At 42.7% G+C, this 24,431-nt stretch overlaps 1 protein-coding gene across 7 annotated transcripts in view; it reads left to right on the top strand.

Moving 5' to 3' along the window:
* BICD1 (BICD cargo adaptor 1) overlaps window positions 1-24,431 on the top strand; it is a 252,087-nt gene that overhangs the window by 211,075 nt on the left and 16,581 nt on the right. For 3 of the 7 annotated variants that reach the window (XM_067536143.1, XM_067536148.1, XM_067536144.1), the window contains one exon: window positions 453-643. The exons of 3 other annotated variants lie outside the window; for them this stretch is intronic. In XM_067536143.1, coding sequence (XP_067392244.1) covers window positions 453-643 — 191 coding nt within the window. Of the gene's footprint in view, window positions 1-452; window positions 644-1,231; window positions 1,394-24,431 lie in introns of those variants that run through there. One more of the 7 variants, XM_067536145.1, reaches the window with a different exon arrangement.

The raw sequence follows: 24,431 nt of genomic DNA, 5'->3' as shown, positions 1-24,431 counted from the left end.
CTGGTTGTTCAAGCAGTGAATTCTCATGTTGTTTTCTAACAGTCCCGCCAAAGCTGTGTAGTTGTGGAGATGTCAATGGTTCGGAGATTGAAAAGGACTCCATTAGAGAACTGTCCTGGGTTTTTCATTCCCTTTCCCTGTACTTTCTGCTCACAATTCAAAGGATAAGAAAATGTTTAGGGAGCCTACTAAATGCTGAATATAATGATCAGGTGGAGGGAAGGAGGATGGAGGATAAATAAATAAATAAACATCATCTCCTTCTTGAATATGAAAAAGAATTTGCAACACAGGAAATCTGTTCTGTTGTGGAAACAATAGGAGGTGGCAACACTAGCTAGTTTTATCTGTTAAACAAATTAACGTGATGTTATCATTCATGAGGGATTTAAAGATAATTAAAGTAAAACTCTTTTGTTTCCATATGTATTTTTTCTTGGATCTCCTGCAAGACTATTCTCACCTTCCCTTTGTGATCAGAGCCATCCCAGGACTTCAGGGACGTACCTACAGAATATATTAAGAGCCCCCCTTGATCCCACCTCCACAGAATCATTTCTTCTGAGAGGCCCCCCTTCCATGAGTGAACTCATCCATGGGTACCGTCTCAGCAAGGAAAAAAGGTTAACCGTGGCCATACCAGGTAAACATTTTTTCCTTGGGTGCATGTGGTGCAAAGTGATTAGCAGAATAGGGGACCCCAAAACTGCACACACAACATAATTTGGGCACATTCTGTCAATTTTAAAAGCAAAATGTCCTCTCCTGTGTAATCTGTTGCAGCTGCTGGCAGAATGTCAGCTCCCACATGTACAAAAACTGGTTCTAGATGGTATGGGACAAGTTAATCCATTGTGTAAGTGGACACAACTCCTATTGGCATCCACGGGAGTTGCACCCAGTTACCCCAGGGCTGAGTTAGGTCCAGTGCCTCTTTTGTTAGCCAGTGATGAAAATACAAACTGCAAGTGAGAGAAACTCAGGAGTTCAAGAACTCTCATTGTAGTGTATAATGGCTGGAAATAGGCACAGACCAAAAGTAGTGTCTGTGTCTTGCTTGCGCTTGGCTACTTGATGGAGTATTTTAAAGGTAATATTAAGCTCACAAAAGATTCATTTTACGTAAATTAACTCATGGGGTCCATCTTGCCAGGAAGCTTTCCTGGTTTCTAAGATCATGTCATCTTTCTCCTCATGGCGGGCAAACTAACAGTTGCTTTTTTTCCCTTAGAAATCAGAAAGCAGTAAGGATGGTCTGTGACTGAGCAGGTTTTTTTACCTATTAACATGCACACTTTTGATTGTCAATAGATGTGTTTAACTGTTTGCTTTGAAGCTTGCCAAGTAGAAAAAGCCAAAACAGAAAATGTAAGAGGTAAAAACCAGACAGGTGGCACCCTCTGAAATAAATAAAATATCTGCTATCAGAAAACTGCGTAATATATCAAAATATGCTTAGTGCAAGCAATACCATAGCAGGCTTTAAATAGGATGATTCAAATAACACTGGCTCAGATACCAAATGCAGAACTGTAGGAAGCCTGAACGAAGTAGACACCCGTAAGATTCTACTGTCAAACATCAAATGGCTGACTGCTGGAGGCAGTAGCTAAGAAATTATGACTGTGCACAGCAAATCGTATTTGTCTATCATTAGGAATTCCTTTCAAATATTTCCTTTGCATTGCTCTAGCAGCGCTATGGGGTTTAGAATAAACAAGCAGCCCTTACCTGGTAGGAATGATTATTTCAATAGGAGGATATGGGAGTAGCTCTGTCGATATTTTTCATAATTTGGAGGGAAGGTTGGTGTACCAAAAAGAGGAGATCATGTATGTCTATAATTACCCTCTAGACAGGACCTGTTAACTAAATACTGATGGTACCTGTTGTTTCTTCCTCCTCTTCTTAGACTGGGGTCATGATCAATATTTCTGGAGGCCACTTTTATACTCCTAAGTAATCTGACCTTGCATTATTTGCATACCCAGAGCTCTCAGTTTGAAATCAGTGGGACTTTTGGGTGTGCAAATAATTGGGCTCATGCATTGCAAAAGTAGATTTTTGTTTAGGAGTTTCTACTGTGAATGCAGAATTTACAAGATTCATAGATTGTAAGGCTAGAAGGGACCATTACAATCATCCCATCTGACCTTCTGCATAACAGAGGCGAAATAACCAGCTGATGCTTGAAAAGCAGAAATGTTACATTGATAATGAATGCCTTTAGTCAAACAGTGTACAATAGGTGCATCAGCATATTCTCAAAGACTATTAGGTTCTTAAGACAGTGTTATGTATTCATGTATTCCTTTCCCTTCTCAAGGCAAAACTCCCCTAAACAGCTTCCTGTATGTGGTTTATTGGCCTTTTATGTTTTCATATGGCCTACATCTCAACCAGCAAACCTATTAGAGTGGTTTGTTCAGATGAATGTTCTACTGAGCACTTAATCCTGATAAAGACAGATAGTTTTTGCTTTCCTCATTTTACTTTACAGTTGGGTATAGTCATCAAAGCTTTATATCAACTTCAGGTTTAAAGATTAGATTTTAGAATAGGGATTGTGAATAAGAGTGGGGAATTGTCTAACATTGTTCTTATTGCAGCAGGCTTAGCTGCAAGTCAGCTATTTGCTGCTGGCAAATTCCTTACTGCTGTTAACAAATCAAATGTATAGTAAAAATCATGCCCTAAGTAGAATGCCTGCCTTCTCATTCATTTTCTTGTTCCCCGAAGTAGAAAGTATAGACACACCTTATTCCATTGTCCATTTTTATGGGAATTTTGTAAGCTCCTTTTGTCAGGGTCTTTTTCCATGCATTGTACAGAGTCAGGCACAATGTTTGGCGCTCAACAAATAGCAATACCTCTTCATTGTGTGGACTGTCAGATAACAGCATCCAAACACAAACTACACACCAGGATGAAATACAAAGATTATAGCAGCCATTTTCATTAATCCGAGGAGTCACAAGTAGATTTAGCAATAGAAGTCAAGAACGATGACACAGAATTAATTAGAACATCCACAACCACCCCAAAGAAATTTGCAATCCTTCTTCAGCAAACTTTTCCTGTCTTCTTCTTACCTGACTCCTATGACACAGTCCCAAGAAGACTCCATAACCCGCTACTCCCACTTCTACGCCTCTGGCCTGTTTGGACTGTCAGGCAATCGCTTTGATTTAATCTATTAATCACCTATATTTAATCTTATAAACAAATATCCTTCTACTTATAGTGCTCACAGATAGTGAACACCAAAGTAAGGCTGAAATGTCCCTACCAGTCTAATACCCTCCCAACCCCCCTTCTCATAACTTCCTCAGACATGGCCCTTGGGCTGAAATTGTCCATACTTGGTCTGAGTTCTGAGATGGATTTTTCATCCAGAGAAAAATTGTTTCAGCATATTTGAATTATGCAGGAGTTAAAAAAAAATGGCTGAAGGTAGGAACTTCAAACTTGTATTGTTTTAATGTCCTCAGTGAGAAAGGAAAAACAATTTAAGCAGTATTGGTTCAGTCATTTTTTTAAGTTATGGATATTTACAATCAGCATTTTCCTTCATAAGACAATTTCACCCGTGTGACATTTAGACTTCTCTAGTCCTTCTTTAATCTCCAGTGTGTTGGTATTAGGGATGTATTTGATGAAGACTAAGTGCTAAAATAAGTGAACTTGGTGTGGAGAGATGTCAGTTATGCTTCCTTGTCTATGATCAGCTCCCTGTGCACCAGTGATTGCATTTCCATCTGTATTGTTCATTTGTTCCTTGCTGCCATCCTTCTTTTAGATCTTCTGCTTAGCACATCTCCTGGCTACCTTACCCATGCCACATACCTGAACACTGCTCCCTACTTTTGGGGAAGCGCTGGCTGCTACTGGCCTTTTGGCAGAGGGGAAGTTGGGTCTGGTATCTGCAGTAAGTGACTCTTGTGGTTAAGATGACACAGTGAATCTAGCCCTTCCCAGTAAAGGATGGCTGAGTTAAAGAATTGTCAGGAAAGAGTTCTTGCTTCGTTTCTGAGCCCAGCTGACTCCAAAACAGCACTAAATCAGCACATATAGACCCTTCTGATATCAAATGCTTGCAGTATGATCCACCTGGGCTCCTTTATCGTACTGACGTTTTCTAATCACAATTGCTGAAGAACACCCATCTGTTCACTTCCAAAGCATCTTGTTTCATTTTCTCAGGGTAATATGTGTTTAACTCTACTGTGGTCTTGGCACACTAAAATGGGATCTCAGTTTATGGATCACATCTAGGACTGAGATTTGCTCTCTCCCCCTCTCCCCTTTACTTTATCAATAATCTTTGTTATGCTGATAAAGATTACTGCTCCACTAGGCTGAGCCAGCCAGCATGTGCGCTGTGCAACTGCAGCCCTCTTTGTTGTGGATGGTTGTTTTCCCATTTACATGAGAAAATGAGAGCAAAAAGGAAGCAAAAGGCCCCATAACGTATTCCTTCCACAGGAGTCTGGATAATGAATTTGATGCTGAATTTGACAGCCTCACAGCGTGCAACATTGTATCCCCAAAGACCTTTTATTTTCAGTTGTATCTGAACTCCTTCCTCTCTAATTTTCATGCATAGACCCTGTAGATGATGTGATAAGATGGTCTTTAATATTCCTCTATCCCAAATTTGACAGAGGTCGTGTTCCTGTTGTCCTTTCCTGACTTTGTCAATAAAGGGAACGGGAAAAGGTCCAAGGTTGGTCCTCAGCTCTCTTTCTTTGTCACATCCATTATTTTGACATCAAAGTTCCTTGTTATTTGAGCTTTAAATGATTCATTCCAGTCCATTGTGGTCCTTAGAGTTGGAGAAAAAAAGCTTTAGATAATGGTTGAATAGGAGGCATTTGAGCATGATATAGAATAACTAATGCCTGCAATTTACTCTCCATAAAATATTTGACCCACTGTACAGTAGTGGGTGCTAAACTGCTCCGTATCACTCTCTTTGATGTTCAATCTTACTGCTATTAAGGGGTCACTCACGATATTTTTGGTACATACTGATCTTTGCCCTTCTTCCACATGCTACTGAATCAAATTACGTCAGTTTCATATTTGCATATTGTTATATTTATATTCACCATGCAGGGATACATGTTGAACATAAAGTATTTCAGTTTTGTCAAGAGGAGAAATCACCTATTTTATTCTGTTAGAAAAGTGCTGTGGAATGTAATGGATGATTCTATTTGTGCCATAGAACTAAACAATTGGTTAAAAAAAACCCAGAACAAACCCTATCGACATGAGACTGTTCTCTCTGAAATTCAGAGACCAGCTGAGGCCAGATCCTCTGCTCATGTAAATCAGGGTAGTTCCATTGCTTTTAATGGCGCTAGGCTCCTTTGCACAAGCTGAGGCTTTGACTCTATCGATTTTAGATTTCATTACTATTACATTCTATACAGCCTTTGCATAAAGTCTAACGTAGTGACACAGGAAGGATTTTCTGTTTGTTTTAAATAACAAAGGGGTTCAATCCTCCAAGGTGCTGAGTGTCTCCAAGGAGTTCAGCATGTTCAAATCTCATTAAAATCGGGGGCATTGAGGGCATTGAGCATCTGTCAGGGATGCTTTGTACCTTGCTCAATCAGCTTACAAGTGATGAGAAATGCACTCTGCGTTTATTTTTTTCATTTCCAGCTGCATGGTTTTTTTTTAAAGAAGTGTTTCCTGTACAAGCACTGTGCAACTACTGAATATTTAATATATTTTTTCTCAGAAGTATTTTATAGAATTTTTATTGTTTTTATTTGATTTTTATTTCACTTGAAATGAAAATATTATGTCTGTGTATTTAACACATGGGGCCTTATCCTTAGTGTCTGTTCTGGCCTCTTTGCACTGCTAGAATTTGGCAGCCAGTGGATTCCCTTGGTGTGTGAATACCCCCCAGGACATAAAGCTGGCTCTATACCATCTTCTCCCTTCTCTTCTGCACAGGGGTCACACTGATGGTGGGGAGAGATTAGGAGAGTGTCTGTAAGGGGTGGGACCATAGTTCATCACTGGCCAATTCTCAACCAGTGGAGTTAATACTTATGAGACCATTATAGCCAGTGTAACTTACACCTTCGAAAGAGAAGAAAAAGTTGTTTCGTTTTTTTTAATTAAGTTTGGTTTATATCTTCTTTTTTCTGATGCAATTAATCTTCAAGCTTTGGAGTTATACTGCTTATAACATTTCATTTTTGTGGCTAATAGGCACTTCAGCTTTGCTTTGCATTGAAGAACAAAAACCACAAAACTGTTCCCAACTTTATATACTCCAGTACCACAAGCATCCTTTAAACTCCTAAACCTTGATTTGCTCTAACATCTCTTTCTTTTGGGACAGTGGGATTGTTAGAAAGCTATACGCCTAGGAAAGCATAGTTTCTAAAAATGTGATCTAAGGCCATTGATGGAAGTTCTTAGCTCAGGTACTAATTTTGCAGTTAGCCTGCTTTTCAGAAGTATACCATCAACCTGTTCAATCAGCCTCTAAGCCATAATAATGCCTCACTTGCCTTCTAGAATGAGGTTGATTGTAGACTTGAACAGTTTTTTAAAAATCCTTTCTTCTCCTTGTCTTAAATTAAACATTTTAGGTCAATGGAACACATTCAGAAAAGAGAAAAAGGAAAACTGACCTTTCCTTCTTAGATGCCTGTTGACTAGGAATTTGATTCTGTAACAGGGCTTCTGGACTCAGAATTTTATTCTGTGTAATATATATACATCATGATAAATAATTAACTTTTTTGTTGAAAGGGGAGTTAAATGTTTAATTTAGCCACAAATATATTATTTATGAATGCAACAGTATATCCTAATCCTGCTTTTCAAAGAAATCTGTGAAAATTAATTGATTCAAAATTTTAACCTTCCTTAAAAATAGTGACCAGATTCACCAGTATGCTCTGGCTGCTTTCTGCTCTACAGTGATGAAAACCACACATAAACTTGGCTTAACCAGCCAGATAAGATCAATTTGTGGCTGCCCTATGTAACTGGAGCAAGAACAAAGCAGCTGGAACATGCTGATGAATCTGATCCACCATTTAAAAAAAAAATTGTCCTGATTCTGGAAATCCTCCAAATTCACAAAAATGAGGGCAACTACATAGACCAAATGTAAATTACTCTCTTGGGTGAGCTATGGACAAGAGAGTCTGGGTCTGTGACCCCCTGAGTATGCATAAAATAAATTTGTATGTGCAGTGAATGCATTCTTGTTTATGGTCTGAATTCAGATGCGCATGTTATATATTTTTATATACAGATAGGCTATTGACATTTACAGGATTCCTGCAGCACTAGCTTAATGTGTCTAACACTGTTCATGGAAAATATTTTAATCAATTTTTTCAGGATTACAAACTGTAACTAAAATAGGTGCTACATACAAAAAGGATAATTCAGACATTTTTAATTTAATGTTATTACCTGTGTCCATTTTTTGTTCTGTGTTTTTCTATTTTCTATTATTTTTGTAATGAACCATTTTTGTGTGTGTAATTTCTTTTCATTGTTTAACGTGTGGTGTTAGAGCAAACATATATAAATATCTATATATCCTTGCTATTACGGTCTGCGTGTTTTACATCTGTTATACTCTCTTAATTAAGCTTAATGAGCATTACGTATTTACATCACTCCTACTGTGGGACATTGTCCTTGTGAAAGCTACTTCAAAACTGAAGAGCAGTATCATTGCCAAGGACTTCAGCTGGCTGTAATTGATCAAGAAATCAGCTGGCTAAATGTACTTTACCTCTTGGTGCCACTGTGAATAGGACCTATTTGCTTTATCCTTTTTCTGTATTATGTTTAGCTTCCTAATTATTGCAGACAAGACCGATGGCATGAATTTCATGCTGATCAATATAATTTAACTATTATGGTGAGATGAATTCACTGCCGTGCCACTGATTGTATTCACTTCTATTTGTATTGTCTAATGTTTTTTAAAGTGGGTTTAGAAAACCCTCCTTATGAAGATGTGTTACCAGCTACAAAACAAAATTAAATAAAGAAATAAAGGGTTGCAGTGAAGTCCACGTCTTAAGGCTGAATATTATCAAGAGGTTATTGACTTTTTCCACGTGTATAAAAATGATTACCTGGTTATTAGATGGAATTTGTCTCATTTGAATAATAAATTTTAGTATCTTTTGTTGGAAGTTCTTAGAATTGTTAGACTTAGGCTATTGCCAACCAAATATATATGCAGGTAACACACTACACCTTTTAAAAATGTCTAACCAGTACTCTGTCACTTTCCATAAAAAGACTGTGTTCTTGAATCCACCGCCCTCAAGTATCTGAAACAATTATTGACATTTCTTCAAAATTCCTTTAACAAATCCTGTCTGTCTTTATCGTCTGTGGAAAGGTTTAGTGGAGTTTCATGAGTTATTCATTTTTACCACCAAGAATATACAAATATTAATTATTATACTACTCATCTGAGAATCTAAGATGGTGCAGAAGTGAGTCTTTGCTTGTTTAAGTTAGTCAAGCAGGGATTTTTTAGCTCTGTTGCAGAGCTATTCTTTGGGAGGTCGCCATCTAATCTCACCAGTATCTTTTGTCATCAAAATGAACATATTCATAATTGTAGATGTATTGCTGTTTAGGGCTGTGACAGTTGCCAGCTGTGCTTTTAGAGCCTGTTCCAAAGCCGACCAAAATCCCATTCACCTTGACTTCAACAGGCTTTGGATCAGGCCCTTATTTGTATGCTGATATGGTATCCATGCCTTGGCCATGTTTGTGGGCCAGAATGACCTTTGAAATGTATCCACCAGTCTTAAATTGAAAATTGATATCCTAGACAGTAGTATCACAAGTGATATGCTTAAAGACCTTTCCTTTTTTGCTTTTGAAACCTCTCAATAATATATCATGTTTTTAATATGTGTGTACACCATAGATCCTTGGATCTGTAGAAATGCTATTTCTGTGAACTGTATAACAAATAACCAGAACAGAATATATTTTTAAGCTTCTGTCCATTCCCATTTCTGCTAATGTACTAACCCACCATTTAGCTTTTCATTAGATTTAGTGAGGAATGATTTAAAATTATATTCAGTATAAAAATGCAAAAACATCATGATATATAAAAAGAAAGTCTGTAAAAAAAAAAAAAAAAGTGAATAGCTATCAAGAAGTTTCTTAGTATTGATTTTGTACCTGAGAAAAAAATGCATGTTACAATTTTGTTAAATTATTAGCAAAAAGCCAATTGTGCCCTTAATATAAAGCCACAATGAGGCAAAGCTGAAGGTAAAAGTTGGCGTACAGCTTTGCTTGCATTACTTTGATCTGATTGTCAGTCACATGACCAATGGAGTCCATGGAAACACCAGGGGAGACTTTCATTGGGGGCGGGCAGGTAATTCAGGTGTCCGAAGAGAGTACTAAATAAAGCGAACTAAAAATTTTGAAAAATCAGCTATCTGGTCTCCTGCTACAAGACAGCATATTAAAAAGTAGAGAGGGAAGAGAGAGAGAGAGATTTATAGGGAATTGAGAAGTGGAACAGAGTGGGGAAAAAACAGTGTAACTCTTTTTAAAAGATAGGTGAAAATGTTTCTAAAGTGTTGGGCAATGGGTAGAAGATTTTGATAAAATACAGTTATAAAGAAAAATATAAGAACATATGACTGGAAGGAATCCACCTGGGTTATCGAGTTCAGTCCCCTGCTATCACAGGTAACCCAAGACAGGAGATATAATTAAAGAATTTAAACTTTACAATGTTTAAAAAAAAAAAAAAAGAACAAGTGGCCAGTGCGGATAAGACAGCATCAGCATCTCCTGCACTAGTGTTTCTCTTTGCCTTCCTTTGATATTATGATCATTTGCAGGGTTAGATCATCAGTTGATGTAAATCTTCTGGGTCTCGTTGTTTAAGCTTGTGTAGCTGGCATTGGTTGGGCTTCCAACTTCTGGCCTACTTAATCTTTGTTTCCTCCAGAGCAGGGCTTAAATTGAGCCCGAGCTGTCCAGAGTAGAGCGCCGAACAATATTTTCAAACCCGCAGGGCAGAAGCCCTGAGCCCTGGAGCATCCCACAGTGCTGAATCCACAAACCCCGAGACTCTGGAAAATACTTTGTTAGGCTCGGGACAGGGCTTAAATTCTTTGTTTATTAAATGCTGGCTTTAGCAAAAAGGGGCCTGCACCTTCTCTCTAAATCTTAGGTGAAAATCCTGTCCTTCCGTGCCACTTCCGCTGACTACCCCATAACTTTTCCTATTGCTTTAATTTCTGTTCCTAGTACATAACACACTCTAATGCAATGTGTCTTTCAACATTGCTTGTACACTGTTTCAAAACCTGCCCCAATCCACACTGAGAGAGGGAGCAGTGACTGCTCAGTCAGTGAGTCATTTGCTAAAGGAATCCATCTCCCTAGGGCAGGATTCAAAGCAGCAGGGCACATTTCATTTCTGCTCAAAGCAAGAACAATGTTGCTTCTGGGTAATGATTGCTGCTGATAGGATAATGCTTGCTAGGTGGCTGGCTGCATCTCCTAACCTACAGACCATGCCACCTCAGGAACGTGTCTTCTAGTGCTCATGAGTGCTGTTAAAAGATCCTTGGCCATTTCTTACATAATGGGAGAGAAGAGAAAACGGCTCCACCACTTGTTCATGAATTCAGCAGAGGTTAGGATTTAGCAAAATCTACATGATTTCCCACAGTTTTCTATTTGCATTGCAAGGCTAAAATATCTGGAATTCTGTGTTTGCTAAAATCTCCATTGCGGTGGGAAATTATCTGGCTAAATGCTACGTGGAAGAAAAAAACTGTAGTTTTACTGTTGTTTTAGATGAAAGAGATTAGTAATGGTATAGCCAGGCAAGCCTGACATATTCCAGGAAGCAAGTTAAACAAACGGATCCATTAATCCATATATCTTTGTGCTTTACCCCAAGTATAGCATTGAATTATTATTACTAGCAGTGCTTCTTCACATTGTTCTGTGGGAGTCAGTAAGACAGATAGCATCTTTCTAAATCCTTTTTTTTAGCCCAACAATTACATATTCTAGCCAGTCCAATAAACCAATCACTTGTTCTTGGTGCTGAGAAGCTTCCAGTTTATAGAAAGCTTGTTATGAGATTGCATCTTCTGTGCACACTTCAGTAGTAAACACTTATTGAAAGGGTCATTGGGGAGTGCTTAGGTTTATACCTTTGGAAGTTTCCCTGTATTGCTGATCTGAACCAATCAGTACTGTGTCTGTCTTTAAACCTTTGCCATAGTATATAATTAAAAACATCTGATCAGAGCTGGCCCAAACATTCATAGGAGCTGTGCAGGAGCATGTGAATACCCATTCTGAGGTTGATTTTGCAATCCCTGGGTCAATGTGACCTGGACATACTGCAGAAACAGGATGTTCAGTTTTGCAGGATAAGGGACTGCCCTCTTGTCACTCTCATATTCCTTTCTACCTCTCCCTAGAATCATTCTTTCTGCTACTATCCCCATAGCCACCTAGCACTCATTCAGACCCAGCCTGCACAAGATCATTTACAAATACCCATTCTTACAAATGAAACAATGTGATAAAGTGGAATATGTTGGTACAAAATCTCTGTCATGAGCTCATCCCCCAAAGATGCTTCACCTGGAGTATTGAGGAGTGAGGCATCCTACCTCCCAGCCCCCTACAAAGAACTATGGAGGCATTTCGCCTAGCTAGCCAGCCAATCTAAAAGTTGGTGGATGGGTGGGCATAACACGTGGATGAGCCTCTTCCCCAAGAAAAACGCAATCTGTGAGGTAGAGACTGGAGGCAGCAGCATGGTGACCTCATCCTAATTTTCTAAGATCACCCTTGTTCTTTTCCTCTCTTGCTAAAAAAAAATTAAGTTCAGGTTCTCATATGAGTTTACTTTTTGTGAGCGAGGAGCACTTATTTTATCTGTTATGGTTAATTTATCTCCACACTGTAATATCATCTTGGTTCATTAACTTCTGCCTGTGAAGGCATAAAATGCTGCCCGTAGAGAAGGTGCTCTTTCCCCATGTTTTGGAGGGTATGAAATCTCTGAGCTGGTAGATCTGGGAAGGAGGGAAAGGGCCGAGTACTGAAGAGTCTCTGGTCCCTTTCTGCTTCCGTTTTTCTGTCCGCACACAGTAAATAGAAAGGGTTCTTCTGAGATTTTTTTAGGGTTAGATACAGTGTTTGTGAAGGCATCAGACTGATATTCTTTGAAACTAGAGTTTGTCCATCCAAAGAACAGCTACAGTATGCCCAGCAGTGATGCTAACCTTGGCACACACTGCCCTAGTAACAGATCTCATTCTTGACCTGGAAGGGGCACCTATGGGGTTGAGAGAGTATATTAACGTCCACGCCTATTCAGTTTCTTGTCCTCTGGAACTGCCAAAAAAGATGGCTGCTGTAATGTAGATATTCTTCCAGCAGGAACTGAACTGAGATAATCAATTCCTTTTACACAGACCACAAACAACCATCAGATGATAGCTACTTTTGGTTACTATTGACCTGTGTCAGATTCAGTCCATTAGCCCCAAGGTGAAAGGTCCCCTCTCCCATTACCAGCCCCCTAAACCATTCCATTGCCATCTTAGCAACTCTGGATGCAATGTGCAGATATTGCTGATGTCATCTGTATGTTAAAATGGGAGTGCAGCAGCTGGAGTGCAGCAGCCTGTTTGCATTTGTTAACAACTTAATCCTTTCTTCAAATCAGCTTTGGGGAGAGAAAAGTAAACTATGAAATAATCATTCGTTTTTTGTTGAAAAACTCCATATTATATAAGAAAACTAGGGGAAACTAGAGACTCAAGTAAAAATGGTTGTAGGGTGATTTTCTCTGGGTAACATTTAATGTAAGTGTAATCTACAGCGCTGACACAATAATGAAGGATGGTTGCAAAACTTGTCACACGATCTCACAGGAAGTCAACCTTACTACATTCAATCAAATAGTAGATTTTGTGCTATTTAGTGATTATCAGCACTGTACCTGGAAGAAATACTATACACACTGATGTGCTTCTTCCACAGTCACTGCTTCCACTAAGTTATTGATTAGCAAGCGCTGGCCCATTCACCTGTTTGTTAACATGTTTATAATCAGGTCTGGCACCCATCAGTTATTCTGCTCTTCCCTGTGACCTTACTGGCCAGTTTCCTTGAGCATTGTTTTTGGAGTGATTAGGCCCTTCTTGTCTTTCATCTGTTACTTCTCGCATGCTACCTTCTCTCTTAGGTAGCAATCATCCCAATTGAAATCACCAAATCAAATCCAGATAGTTTTAATAAAAGCAGTGTTTCTTTGGCATAAGTTAAGAAGTCAAGAGAAAAATCACAAATTTAATTGATGGTAGGAAATGAACTCAAATAGTCACATACTGAGACAAAAGCAGCATTAAGCTGTCACAAAATTTGTGATAATAACATAGATGGGAAAAAAAAACTTTTTCTCCTCTTAAAAGCTGTTAGGATTTCTCCCACCTTGTCAGGTTAGAGTTTCAGAATGTCTTGGAAGTTTGTCTCATATCAGCAATATGAATGTTCTCCTTCCAACCCACTGTTCTTCTTGACATATCACACTTGCCTTTGCTTTGGAAATGAAGCATTTACCCAAATCAATAACTTAGAGCAAAGGGAACGAATTGTTTTTCGAGTGCTTGCTCGTGTCCATTCCAATGTATTTGTGTGCTCACCCCACCGTTGCCAGAAAGTTTTTCCCTTAGTGGTATCCATCGGGTCGGCTCTGGTACCCCCTGGAGTTGCACACTCATAGTGCTGGAATAAAGGGTCTCAGTGACCCTTCAGTGTCTTCTTACCACCTGTGCTGGTTGCTGGAATTACCTCATCCTTGCTTCTGCAAATACTCCTCAGTAGTCTTTTCACTGTCTGATTGTATATAGTTGTCTTGAATTTAGTAGTTAAGTTTGTTATTAGTTAAATAGTTAGGAGTTAACTCCATTTAGTAGGGTTCGCTAACCCTGCCTGGCACTGGGGCATGCTTCAATCTTCAGGATTTAAGCCTTGTGAGTCTTTTCACAAGCCTATGCCTCTGAGTGACCCCCATTCCAGCTGTCTCACGTGTCTGGGGATTGCTCACATGTGGGAGCAGTGCAAGATGTGTAGGGACTTCAAGCAACTCACCAAAAAGGATAAAGACTCCAACTCCAGTCTATCGTCATGGAGGCAGCACTTCAACCTCCCTCAGAGTTGGGTCACCCGGACCGGCACTGAGTACTTCGGCCTCAGTAAGGAGTGCCCCGGCTATACTTGGAGATACCCAATGTTTCCTATCTCTGGCACCGAGACATGATGCTCCATCTGCATCTAAGAAGCCCCGGTACCGAAGAAATGTGCGCTGGTGAGAGAACTTCAGCACTGTTCCCCATTGCCGGTGCATAGGAAGAAACAAAGAAAAACCAACAGAGGCCGATCACCGACCCCGAGGTTGGCGGGGCAGAGGAACACTGCCAGGGTGTGACCCACATTGGGCCACACTGTGGCACCGACAGCCCACGCCACAACATTGACTCCAGTCCCAGAGCAGGAGCTTGAGTCCAGAGCCGATAGACTCATCACCACGAGAGAGCCACTGGAGCCCCATTACTCTGCCAATATCATCAATACCAGAGGTATTCACGTCAGGGAGAAACTTACTCGCTTTACCTGTACCATTCTCCTCAGCCATACGGGAGCTGTCAGCAGTGGTACTGATGGGAAAGACTTCTGCGGGCTCGAGGTCTCAGGTAGTTTCAAAGGGCAAACAAGCCATGATGGCGCAACCCTGGTCCCCTCCATCCTGGCACCATTCACCGGCAGCAGTTGGCACTGCTATTCCACCCAGAATTATCCAGCTATAGACCTGAGCCAAGGAGTCCCACCTGCGGCCTGGCCACCAGGACAGTGGCAGTTCCCCGTACAGTGGCCTTACTGGAATCTCTGAGCTTCCAGGCATCGTCCTCCTCTTCCCCAGATGAAGCGGTTGCAGGAACTGATACTGCGCCCCCCTCTCCAGGACGATTATAAGGTGCATCAAGAGCTCCCAAGGAAGGTAGCTCTGAACCTGTGCATTCAGATGGAGGAAATCAGAGAGTCCTCTCATTCCCTTATGGACATCTTGGCAGCAACGGGCACTGCCAGAGTGACGTTGCCCCGATTGATGCCATCACGGATCCCATCAGGGCATTATGGCAGATCACGGCATCTGTTCAGCCAATGGCAAAGAAAATTGAAAGGAAATACTTTGTTCTCACTAAGGAGTTTGAGGTCCTAGACGCTCACCCACCACTGGGCTCTTTAATGGTGTCCGCAGCCAATGAGCAGGAAAAGCAGGGCTAACAGGGGCCAACACCCAAGGACAAGGATGCCAAAAAGTAAGACCCTTTTGGGAAGAAGGTCTATTCAATGGGGGGCTCCAGCTCATTATCACCACTCAGCCTGTGCTCCTGAGCACGTACGATTTCAACTCCTCAGATTCTATGCAAAAATTTAAGGAGCTGCTATCACAGAGGTCCAGACGGGAGTTTGCAGCCCTCGTAGAAGACGGCAAGTCCAGCAGGCCAATCCATGGCTTTGCTTGTGACCATGTGTAGAAGCTCATGGCTGCAATCCTTGGGCTTGCCACATGAGGTCCAACAAACATTACAGGACCTCCCTTTTGAGGATACGTTGCTCTTTTCTGAGCAGACCAGCTTCAAACTTAAGTCCTTAGGCCTTCATACACCGGGCCCCTTGAGGAAGCACTATAGTCCCCAGTCGACGTCTTGCTTCTTCCCACCACCACCTGCTTGACAGGACTATAGCAGGAGGAGGAGGAGGGGCTACAGTAGGAGGCCACTGCCACAGTCTTCATCTGTGTCCGTGCCTGCACCCCCTAGACACTCGGCGGGATCAAAGCATGCTTTATGATGGGACGCTTGGGGACGACATGCCAGGAAAATTTGTGGATCCAAAATCCTCCATTTTTGTGGACTGGTTATCCCACTTCTATCGGGCATGGGGCCCATATTACCTGAAACCTCTGGGTGCTATGTGTGATAACACTGGGACACACCCTTCATTTCTGTTGTTCCCCTCCTCCCTACCTCTTCTCCCTGTCCCTCTTCAGGGACACTGCTCACGAGCAGTTTCTAGATCAAGAGGCACAGACATTTCTAAGGGTGGGAGCAGTGGAGGAGGTTCCACCAGAGCTAAGGGGTTGGGGGTTCTACTCCTGCTGTTTCCTAATCCCGAAAGCCAGCGGCAGTCTCAGACCAATTCTGGACCTGTGAAACCTCAACAAATTCATGAAGAAGCTGAAATTCCACATGGTCTCCTTGGCCTCCATCCATCCCCTCCCTGTATCCAGGGGACTGGCATGCTGCCCTCGATTTGAAGGATGTTTATTTCCACATTGCAATCTTTCAGTGACACAGAATGTTCCTCAGGTTCATCATGAACCATGTGCACTACCAATTTACACTGGTCCCATTCATCCTGTCAGTAGCCCCTTGGGTGTTCATGAAATGTATGGCAGTTGTTGCAGCCTTCCTGAGGAGACGGGGTTCAGGTTTATCTGAACCTCAATGACTGGCTGGTCAGAAGTCAGTCCAAAATTCAGGTAAAGGCCGATGTGAGGCTAATACAGTCAACCTTCCAAGACTTAGGTCTGCTCATAAATGCGCAGAAATCCACTTTCTCCCCAATTCAGAGGATATAATTCAATGGGGAAATGCTAGACATGGTGCAGGCCAGAGCTTTTCTCCCAGAAGCACGGTTCCACACAATAACGAGGCCTATAGAAAGCCTCAGGAATCACCCCATCACGATAGCGAGAAATTGCTTGCAGCTCTTGGACCACGTGGCATCATGTACCTATGTGGTTCAGCATGCGAGACTTCGGCTTAGACCTCTTCAGGCATGGCAAGCGTAGGTATACTCACTAAGTCACCACCAGCTAGATTCAGGCATTACAGTCCCCCCATCGGTGATTTCTTCCATTGAATGGTGGTTAAACCCGCTAGTGGCGTGCACAGGAGTCCCTTTCTCAAAGCCCCAACCATCAGTGTCACTCACCACAAATGCATCGGCAATGGGGTGGGAAGCTAACTTGGTGTCCCTCAGAACTCAGGGCCTCTGGTTTCTGGAAGAGCTCTTGCTTTACATCAATGTCAAAATACTCAGGGTGGTTCGCCTGACCTTCCAGGTTTTCCAACCTCATGTAGTGGGCAAGTGTGTGTCAGTCCTTACAGACAACACAACAGCCATGTTCTGCATCAACAGGCAGGGCAGAGCGCCCTCGTCTCACCTGTGCCAGGAGGCACTTGGCTTATGGGACTTTTGCATAGTCTGCTCGATTCACCTCAAGGCCTCATATCTGCTGGGTTCTCAGAACGAACGAGCAGATCACCTTAGCAGGGTCTTCTCCAAACGTCACGAGTGGTCCCTTCACTCAGAGGTCCAGAAGTGAGGAACTCCCCAAATAGACATGAAGCACAACAGGAAGTGTCTCCAGTTCTGCTCTTTCATAAACCACAGTTCAGGATCTCTTACAGACGCCTTCCTCTTAACTAGAATGGATCATACCTTCTATGCATTTCTACCGATTCCTCTCATATACAAAGTCTTGCTAAGGATCAGATGGGACAGAGCGCAAGTCATCCTGATAGCCCCCAGCCTAGCCATAACAGCATTAATTCACCATGTTTCTGAACCTGTCAGTGGAAACCCCAGACCTGATATCCCAGGACCACAGTCACCTGTGTCACCCAAACCTCAAATCCCTTCATCTCATGGCCTAGAAACTCCATGGCTGAACCTCTCCGATGCTCGGGACTGGTTTGTGAAGTTCTTTTAGGAAGCAGAAAGCTGTCCCCTACAGCTACGTACTGACAAAGTGGAAAAGGTTCTCAACATGGGTGGCACGTGAACTGCCCGTTCAGGGAGGCTAGCCCCCGGCCCCTGCCCCTTCCACCAGAGGCTCTATGTTGGATCCAGCCTAGGCCCTTGCGGTGGCCAGAAGAGCCCCTCCCCAGCCAGCCTGAGCCCCAGCTGGGCCCAGCCTCCCAACCCATCAGCAGCCAACCCATCAGCTCCGGGTTGCCCCAGCCCCGGAGCATTGGCTTGCCCCAATTCCAGAGTCCCAGGCTGGGCCGGAACAGGCCAGGCAGCCCCAACCCTGGAGCGCTGGCCCAAGCGTCGTCGCTGGCTCCAGCCCTGCAGTTCCAGCCCCAGCCCACAGCAGCCTGAGCGCCCTCACCGGCCCTCATCCTGGAGCGCCAGCTCGAGCACTGCTGTCGGCCCCAGTCCCCAGCGGCCCACTTGGGGGTGGGAGAGAGGCTGGTGAGCATGGCAGCAGCTGCTGCAGTGTCCCTGGACTGTGTGGACCCAGGGGACGCAGCAGGAGGGGACAGGGCCACTCCTGTCTGTCAGGGAAAGCTAAGCCTTCTCTGGCCTTATGGACCCACCACCCATGGTTCTCTATCTGGTTGGTGCAGAAAGGCATCTCACCTATGCAGTCATCAGTGCCATTTATTCTGGAGTTCTTGCTACTCCTGAATCAGCAAGGACTATCTGTGTCATTGATTAGGGTCCATCTGGCTGCAGTTTCAGCATTTCACCCATGGGTAAACAGACTTCTCAAACACTATCTGTAGTCATTTTCTGAAGGGACTTGACACACTGTACTCACAGGTACAACAACCAATCCCATCCTGGGATTGCAACCTGGTATTGTAAAGGCTCATGGATCCCCCATTTGAGCCACTGGCAATTTGTTCTTTGCACTATTTGTCCTGGAAGGTGGCCTTCCTTCTGGCTATTACTTTGGCAAGAAGGGTCTTGGAGATTAGGGCCCTTACTTCAAAACCTTCATACACGGTATCCTTCAAGGACAAGGTCCAGCTGCGTCCTCATCCAGCCTTCCCCCGAAGGTGTTTTCACAATTCCATAGTAACCAGGACATATTCCTTCTGGTCTTCTATCCAAAACCACATGCCAACAAACAGGAGTAGAGACTTCACTCACCAGACATCAGACGTGCACTTGCCTTTTACATAGAAAGGACTAAATGGTTTCAGAAAACTATTCAATTTTTTCGTGGATGTTGCAGACTGGATGAAAGGTCTTCCAGTCTCAGCCCAGAGAATTTCATTGTGGATCACTTCCTGCATCTGCACACACTACGACCTGGCGAAGGTCCCTGCTCCGGCACTGCTGGCACATTCCACAAGGGCCCAAGCATCTTTGATGGTGTTTGTGTCACAGGTCCCTATCCAGGACATCCGTAGAACAGCAATATAGTCTTCAGTCCACACGTTTGTGTTTCACTGTGCCATCACTCAGCAGGCTAGAGATGATGATGGATTTGGCAGAGCAGTACTGCAGTCTGCTTGTCAATGAACTCCAAACCCTCCTCCTACATCTGCTTGGTTGTCACCTACATAGCAATGGACATGAGGAAGCACTCGAGAAGAAAAAATGGTTACTAACCTTCCATAACTGTTGTTCCTTGAGATGTGTTGCTCATGTCCATTTCAAACCGCCCTCCCCCCATTACTTCTCTGTTGGAGTCAGCCGGCAAGAAGGAATTGAAAGGGTGGTGGTCAGCGGGGCCTTTTATACTAGTGCTATAAGCATGCGACTTCAGGGGGCATCAGAGCCAACCTGACAGATACCACTGAGGGAAAAGCTTTCCAGTGGTGGTGCTTAGGGCACCTACATTGGAATGGACATGAGCAACACATCTCGAAGAACAACAGTTACAGAAGGTTAGTGACTGTCTGTTTGTTTTTGGTTTTTTAGAATAATTCATTCTCAGGTAAATGAAGACAACTCCTGTTTTCAGTGTCAATAGGACATCTCAGCATCAAGTTCCCACAAGATTTATACAGCAGGTGCAGTTGACATTGGGTGGCATGCCAGTGGTGGGGTGGGAACTATGGAAATATAAGCTAGGAAGCAAGACTTTTCTACAAGTTCTGTCAACATGAAGGGATCCTTCGGTCTCTGGGGTTAGTTTTACATAAAACACCAAAATATCAACTTCACATTTTGCAATAAGCAATTTGTTTTCCTCTTTTCAGGGACTTATCCTGCATACTTTTACTCACACATTTGGCTTTCCTGATGTGAATTAGTCTCTTTAAAATATTTTTTATATTTAGTTGTTTGGCTCTTGATTTTCACCTGTGAGATTTTATAGAAAAATTTCATGAATGTTTAGTTGTTATAATCAGAAGAGAGTAAAAGGTGTGTATATAGTACACCAGTCACTCCTTTGCAGCACCACTCATGTGCTTCTTAATGCTTTTCTTGATCTTGGGTCCCTTGCTATTCTGGTTCCTTGATAATGTCAAGTCACTCTGTATATAGACGCTTGTTTAGTATATCCAGTGACAGAATGCACAAAAGGAGTTCCATTATCCTGATTCCATAATATGGCTCCAGAGTGAGTGAGGCTAAAAAATAGTCACATGTAGAATTTTCACTGAAGACATTACTGGTGGCAGCAAAAATGCATGCCCGTTAGTCATTAAAAACACAGCCACCTATGATTATGTTGATTGGATTCATCTACTGTATGGTCCAAAGGGCAGAACACACCTGTGACACTAGTTCTGGTGCTTAACCAGAGGAAGAAAGAGCAGGAAAAGATTTAAAAGAATGTCAGGGATCCACAGTTTCAGGGATCCTGTCACCAGTCCCTTGGGAATGACCCCTTTAACATGCCAGGCCTCAAAGACCCACCCAGTTCCACTGGGACAGGCCTGTGGCCTCCAGAACTGGGCCTTTGGGTGCCAGCGATCCCTGTTTTCTGTCTGGGGCTCCCCGCAACAAGTCCTGCAGAGCCAGACTCCTGTGGGAGGCTTGTCCTTTACTCCTTCAGGACTCATTGCTCCCAGTTGGTGTTTGCAGTGACGCCAGGCAGCCTTTTTAAAACAAGATAATCTATTAGTCACCTGGCATGCAGAATTTGAAAGTCCTTAGGTTAGCATAGAGAAGGTTAAGACAGAGCTCATTCTAGCCAGCATGAGGGCTCTACCCAGCCAAGCTGCTGTAGAATCCATTTTGGCCCTGTCTCTGTCCCTTTGTCTTTGGTTCCAGGGGTGTGCATGTGTGCTGGATCTCTGTGAACATAGCTTTTATCACAGCCTCCTAGCAACTTCCCCCTTTGTTGTGCTGCTTGGGGCCTTTGCCCTGCTTCCCTGAAAAGAGGTGAGGGGAAACCTCCTTTCTCTTGGCTGTTGGTCACTAGGTGTGAAAGACATGTTTATTTGGGGTTTCCGCTGTCTCTTTGGATCCTCCATTTACGTGTGTAGACTTGTATTCAGTTTGTTAATGACTCTGGGGAGTCAACACCTCATCCCTTCCCTTCACTTTCAGTGCATAGCTATGCAAAGCTCCAAGGGAAACTGAGGCACACAAAGTAATCAAAAATATTTCCAAAATTCCCACATTTGTCACAAAGAGTTTCCCTGTTCAACATTTATTTATAATAGGACCAGTGTCACTCCTGATGTAAAGCAGTTGCAACTTCATTGAATTAACAGAACGTAAAGCCTTTCCACCAGAACTAAATTTGACCCATAGTTAGCACTGGGCCTTAGATTTGAAAGGAGAAACTAGCTCTGGCCAATCCAACAGCTTTTATCTGATGAACCAGCATTTCTTAACGCATGGGTCGGGACCCAAAATTGGTTCGCCAAAATGTTTCAAGGGGTCGCATAGCAGCTCCTGTCCCACAGGGCCTTCTGGGTTTGCCTCCCTGCTTGAGACATTGCAACCGGTGAGGGCCTAGCACCACTCAGGTTTGGCCCAGCCGCCTTAATGACGGGAATCCGAGTAGGTCAAATTTGAGTGAGTGGCACTGCAACCCCATGAGCCAGGTCACAGCTCCACTCACACAAATTTGGTCCAGTTAGGGGTGCAGGATCAAACTTGAACAGTGCTGCAACCCTGGAGGTTTCAATGCCCAGAGCGGAGAGCCATGCCCAGCCAGCCCCACAGCACAGGAGCTGCAGGACCTGCCACTGGGATGGTGAGTGCTGGGCAGGACCTGACTGAAACCACCCCAGGGGCTCCACTCCCAGACTATTTACTGGGTCGTGACAGGCCATAAACATTCACAAATGGGTCCTGAGCCCAAAAAGGTTGAGAATCACTGTGCTAACCCCTTTAATTCTCCAGTCAAGGTGAGTTGCTGGAATGATGAGAAATGGTAGGGCTGAGCAGGCCTAGTGGCAATGGGAGTTGTGCCCACCAGAGTTTCAAAGAATGCTGTTCTGAACCACACTGAACCTTTTATATTTTACCTGTCACAAGCGTAGGCCTCAATCCAGCTCCCACTGATGTCAATGGGAGTACTCCTACTGAATTCAATATGTGTTGAACTGGGGGGATTCTCATGCAGAATAGTCATTCCGTCCCTATAGGGGTCGAAATCAATACTGCATTTGGCTTCCTAGCCATTGATTCTTTCCTAGCAACAACTGGAGTACTTCAGGAATAAACCAGTCTGAGTCCAACTCTTGAATTAAAGAGTTCATTGCTGCTCTTTTTAGGAGACTTACCATAAAGTACGGTGTGTATTAATTCCCCAAATTTTTGCTGCACCAGCAGTGCCTACATTTTTATGGCTTAAGTAATAGCTCATCAGTCCTGGTAGCTGGAGACTACGCACAGAGAGCCATACAGGCATCATCCTATGTAAAAATGTTTTGCACAACAGGAGAGTATACCATAATTTATATGTCCAGATTATGTGGTACTGACTGCAAAATCATGGATGACAAGATCCTAATTTTTTATACTTTATTCAGCATTCCAGGAAGGGATGACTATTTACTTCATGCCCACTTGAATGGCAAAATAGGTGGGAGTTTCTTAGCGGAACATAGGGATGAAGTCCTTATGAAGTAGGAAATAAGACAGCTATGTATGAAATCATCTTATTTTTCACCTTCTAAACGGTGTACAGACAGGATATTTTTAGAATTATCACTTTATCCAAAAAGAGGGGTGAAATAAACACTCAACTTCTTCTCCAGTCACGGAGGGCTAATTTCAGCTCTGGCAAAACTGCATGGGAGTTGGTGGAGCTGAGCTTCTGTTTACCAAAGCTGAATTTGCCCTGTGCATCTACAAGTCCTCTCCATGATCTTTATATTTCTGCTAATGAATTCGGTGAGTGCTTATACACTGTAAGGATTCATCCATTACAAGCCATGTGACTCTACAGATATCTTATTAATGGAATTTAAAAATCCTAATTCTGGGCCAGATTCTGTAATTCATACTTCCAATGAGTAGTACTGACTCAGGCAAAGACAATGGGATTATTTGAGTACATATTCTTTAATTTACATAAGGGTTACAGAATGTGGCTCTCTGTTAGTGTGTCCTGACATAGGCCTCGGACAAAGAGGCACTATAAAAATGCTCACAGGATGACCAGTGTATTAGAATAGAATAATCATTCAGACATTTTGTTGTTCCTCACAAAGCAGGTCACAACAATTTCTTCTCTATTTACAAAACCTATCCACATCATTTCGTCCTTCTGCTTTACCTTCCTTTTCTTTAACATCTATATGCTGCCAGGGTGAGATTACTTTGCATTGGATTTCTGCAAACTAGTGTGCCTGGAAAAAAATAAAATCCTCCTTTTTAGTCTTCTCTTCCCTTTTGCGGGTAGGTTGCTCTGCTGCTCCACTTCAAGCATCCTTGGTTCATTCTTTTAATGGAATTTAGTGCTTTGAAAAGTGTTGAAGTGACAACAAGTGGCCTGAAGACTGGAGTTGTCTTTTTATTCACAACTCAGCTATTTTACATTGGTCAAGTAATGCACAAGCCTGCGCCACCAGGAGGACCTGAGTGACCATCTCCAGGACATGAGGGGATGTTCAGAATCTGTGCCCATTCAATGATCTTTTAAGATTCCAAAGGTGTCATCATCAATTGCACGTCTTCATGATGTAGACACCTGTGCTTTAGGAACTAAATTAGGATCTGCGACTCATTTTATGTAGGTACTGACCAACAATCAAACAGCGACAACACTGCATCACTGTCAAATTCAAACCAGTGACCTACAGGCTAAAAACTCTGTATTCCATTACGAGTACCATGAGCCATCTAGTCCCCTTCATCCATTCAGATTTAAACTTCATCCCAAAGAGTATAAATCACAAGGTGCTACCAATAGTGTATAAGTCAGTCTTTGCTTTATGTGCATCTGGGTACCCTGTTTCTTATATGATGCAAATCAAAAACAAAAGAAAGGCCTCATAAAGCCTAAACAGGAAAATTGTAAGGCATTAAATAAGTAAATTCACTGCTACGAGAACAATGGCGTAAATGAAATAGTGACATAAAGCTTTGTTCTGCATATTGACATACCAATATGCATTTCTGCACAC

Source organism: Emydura macquarii, unplaced genomic scaffold (genome assembly GCF_026122565.2).
Source record: "Emydura macquarii macquarii isolate MOO-44397 ecotype Brisbane River unplaced genomic scaffold, CSIRO-AGI_Emac_v2 contig_3530, whole genome shotgun sequence".
NCBI lineage: Eukaryota > Metazoa > Chordata > Testudines > Chelidae > Emydura > Emydura macquarii.
Note: the sequence above shows the minus strand (reverse complement) of the source record. Positions and strands in the feature narration are given on the sequence as shown.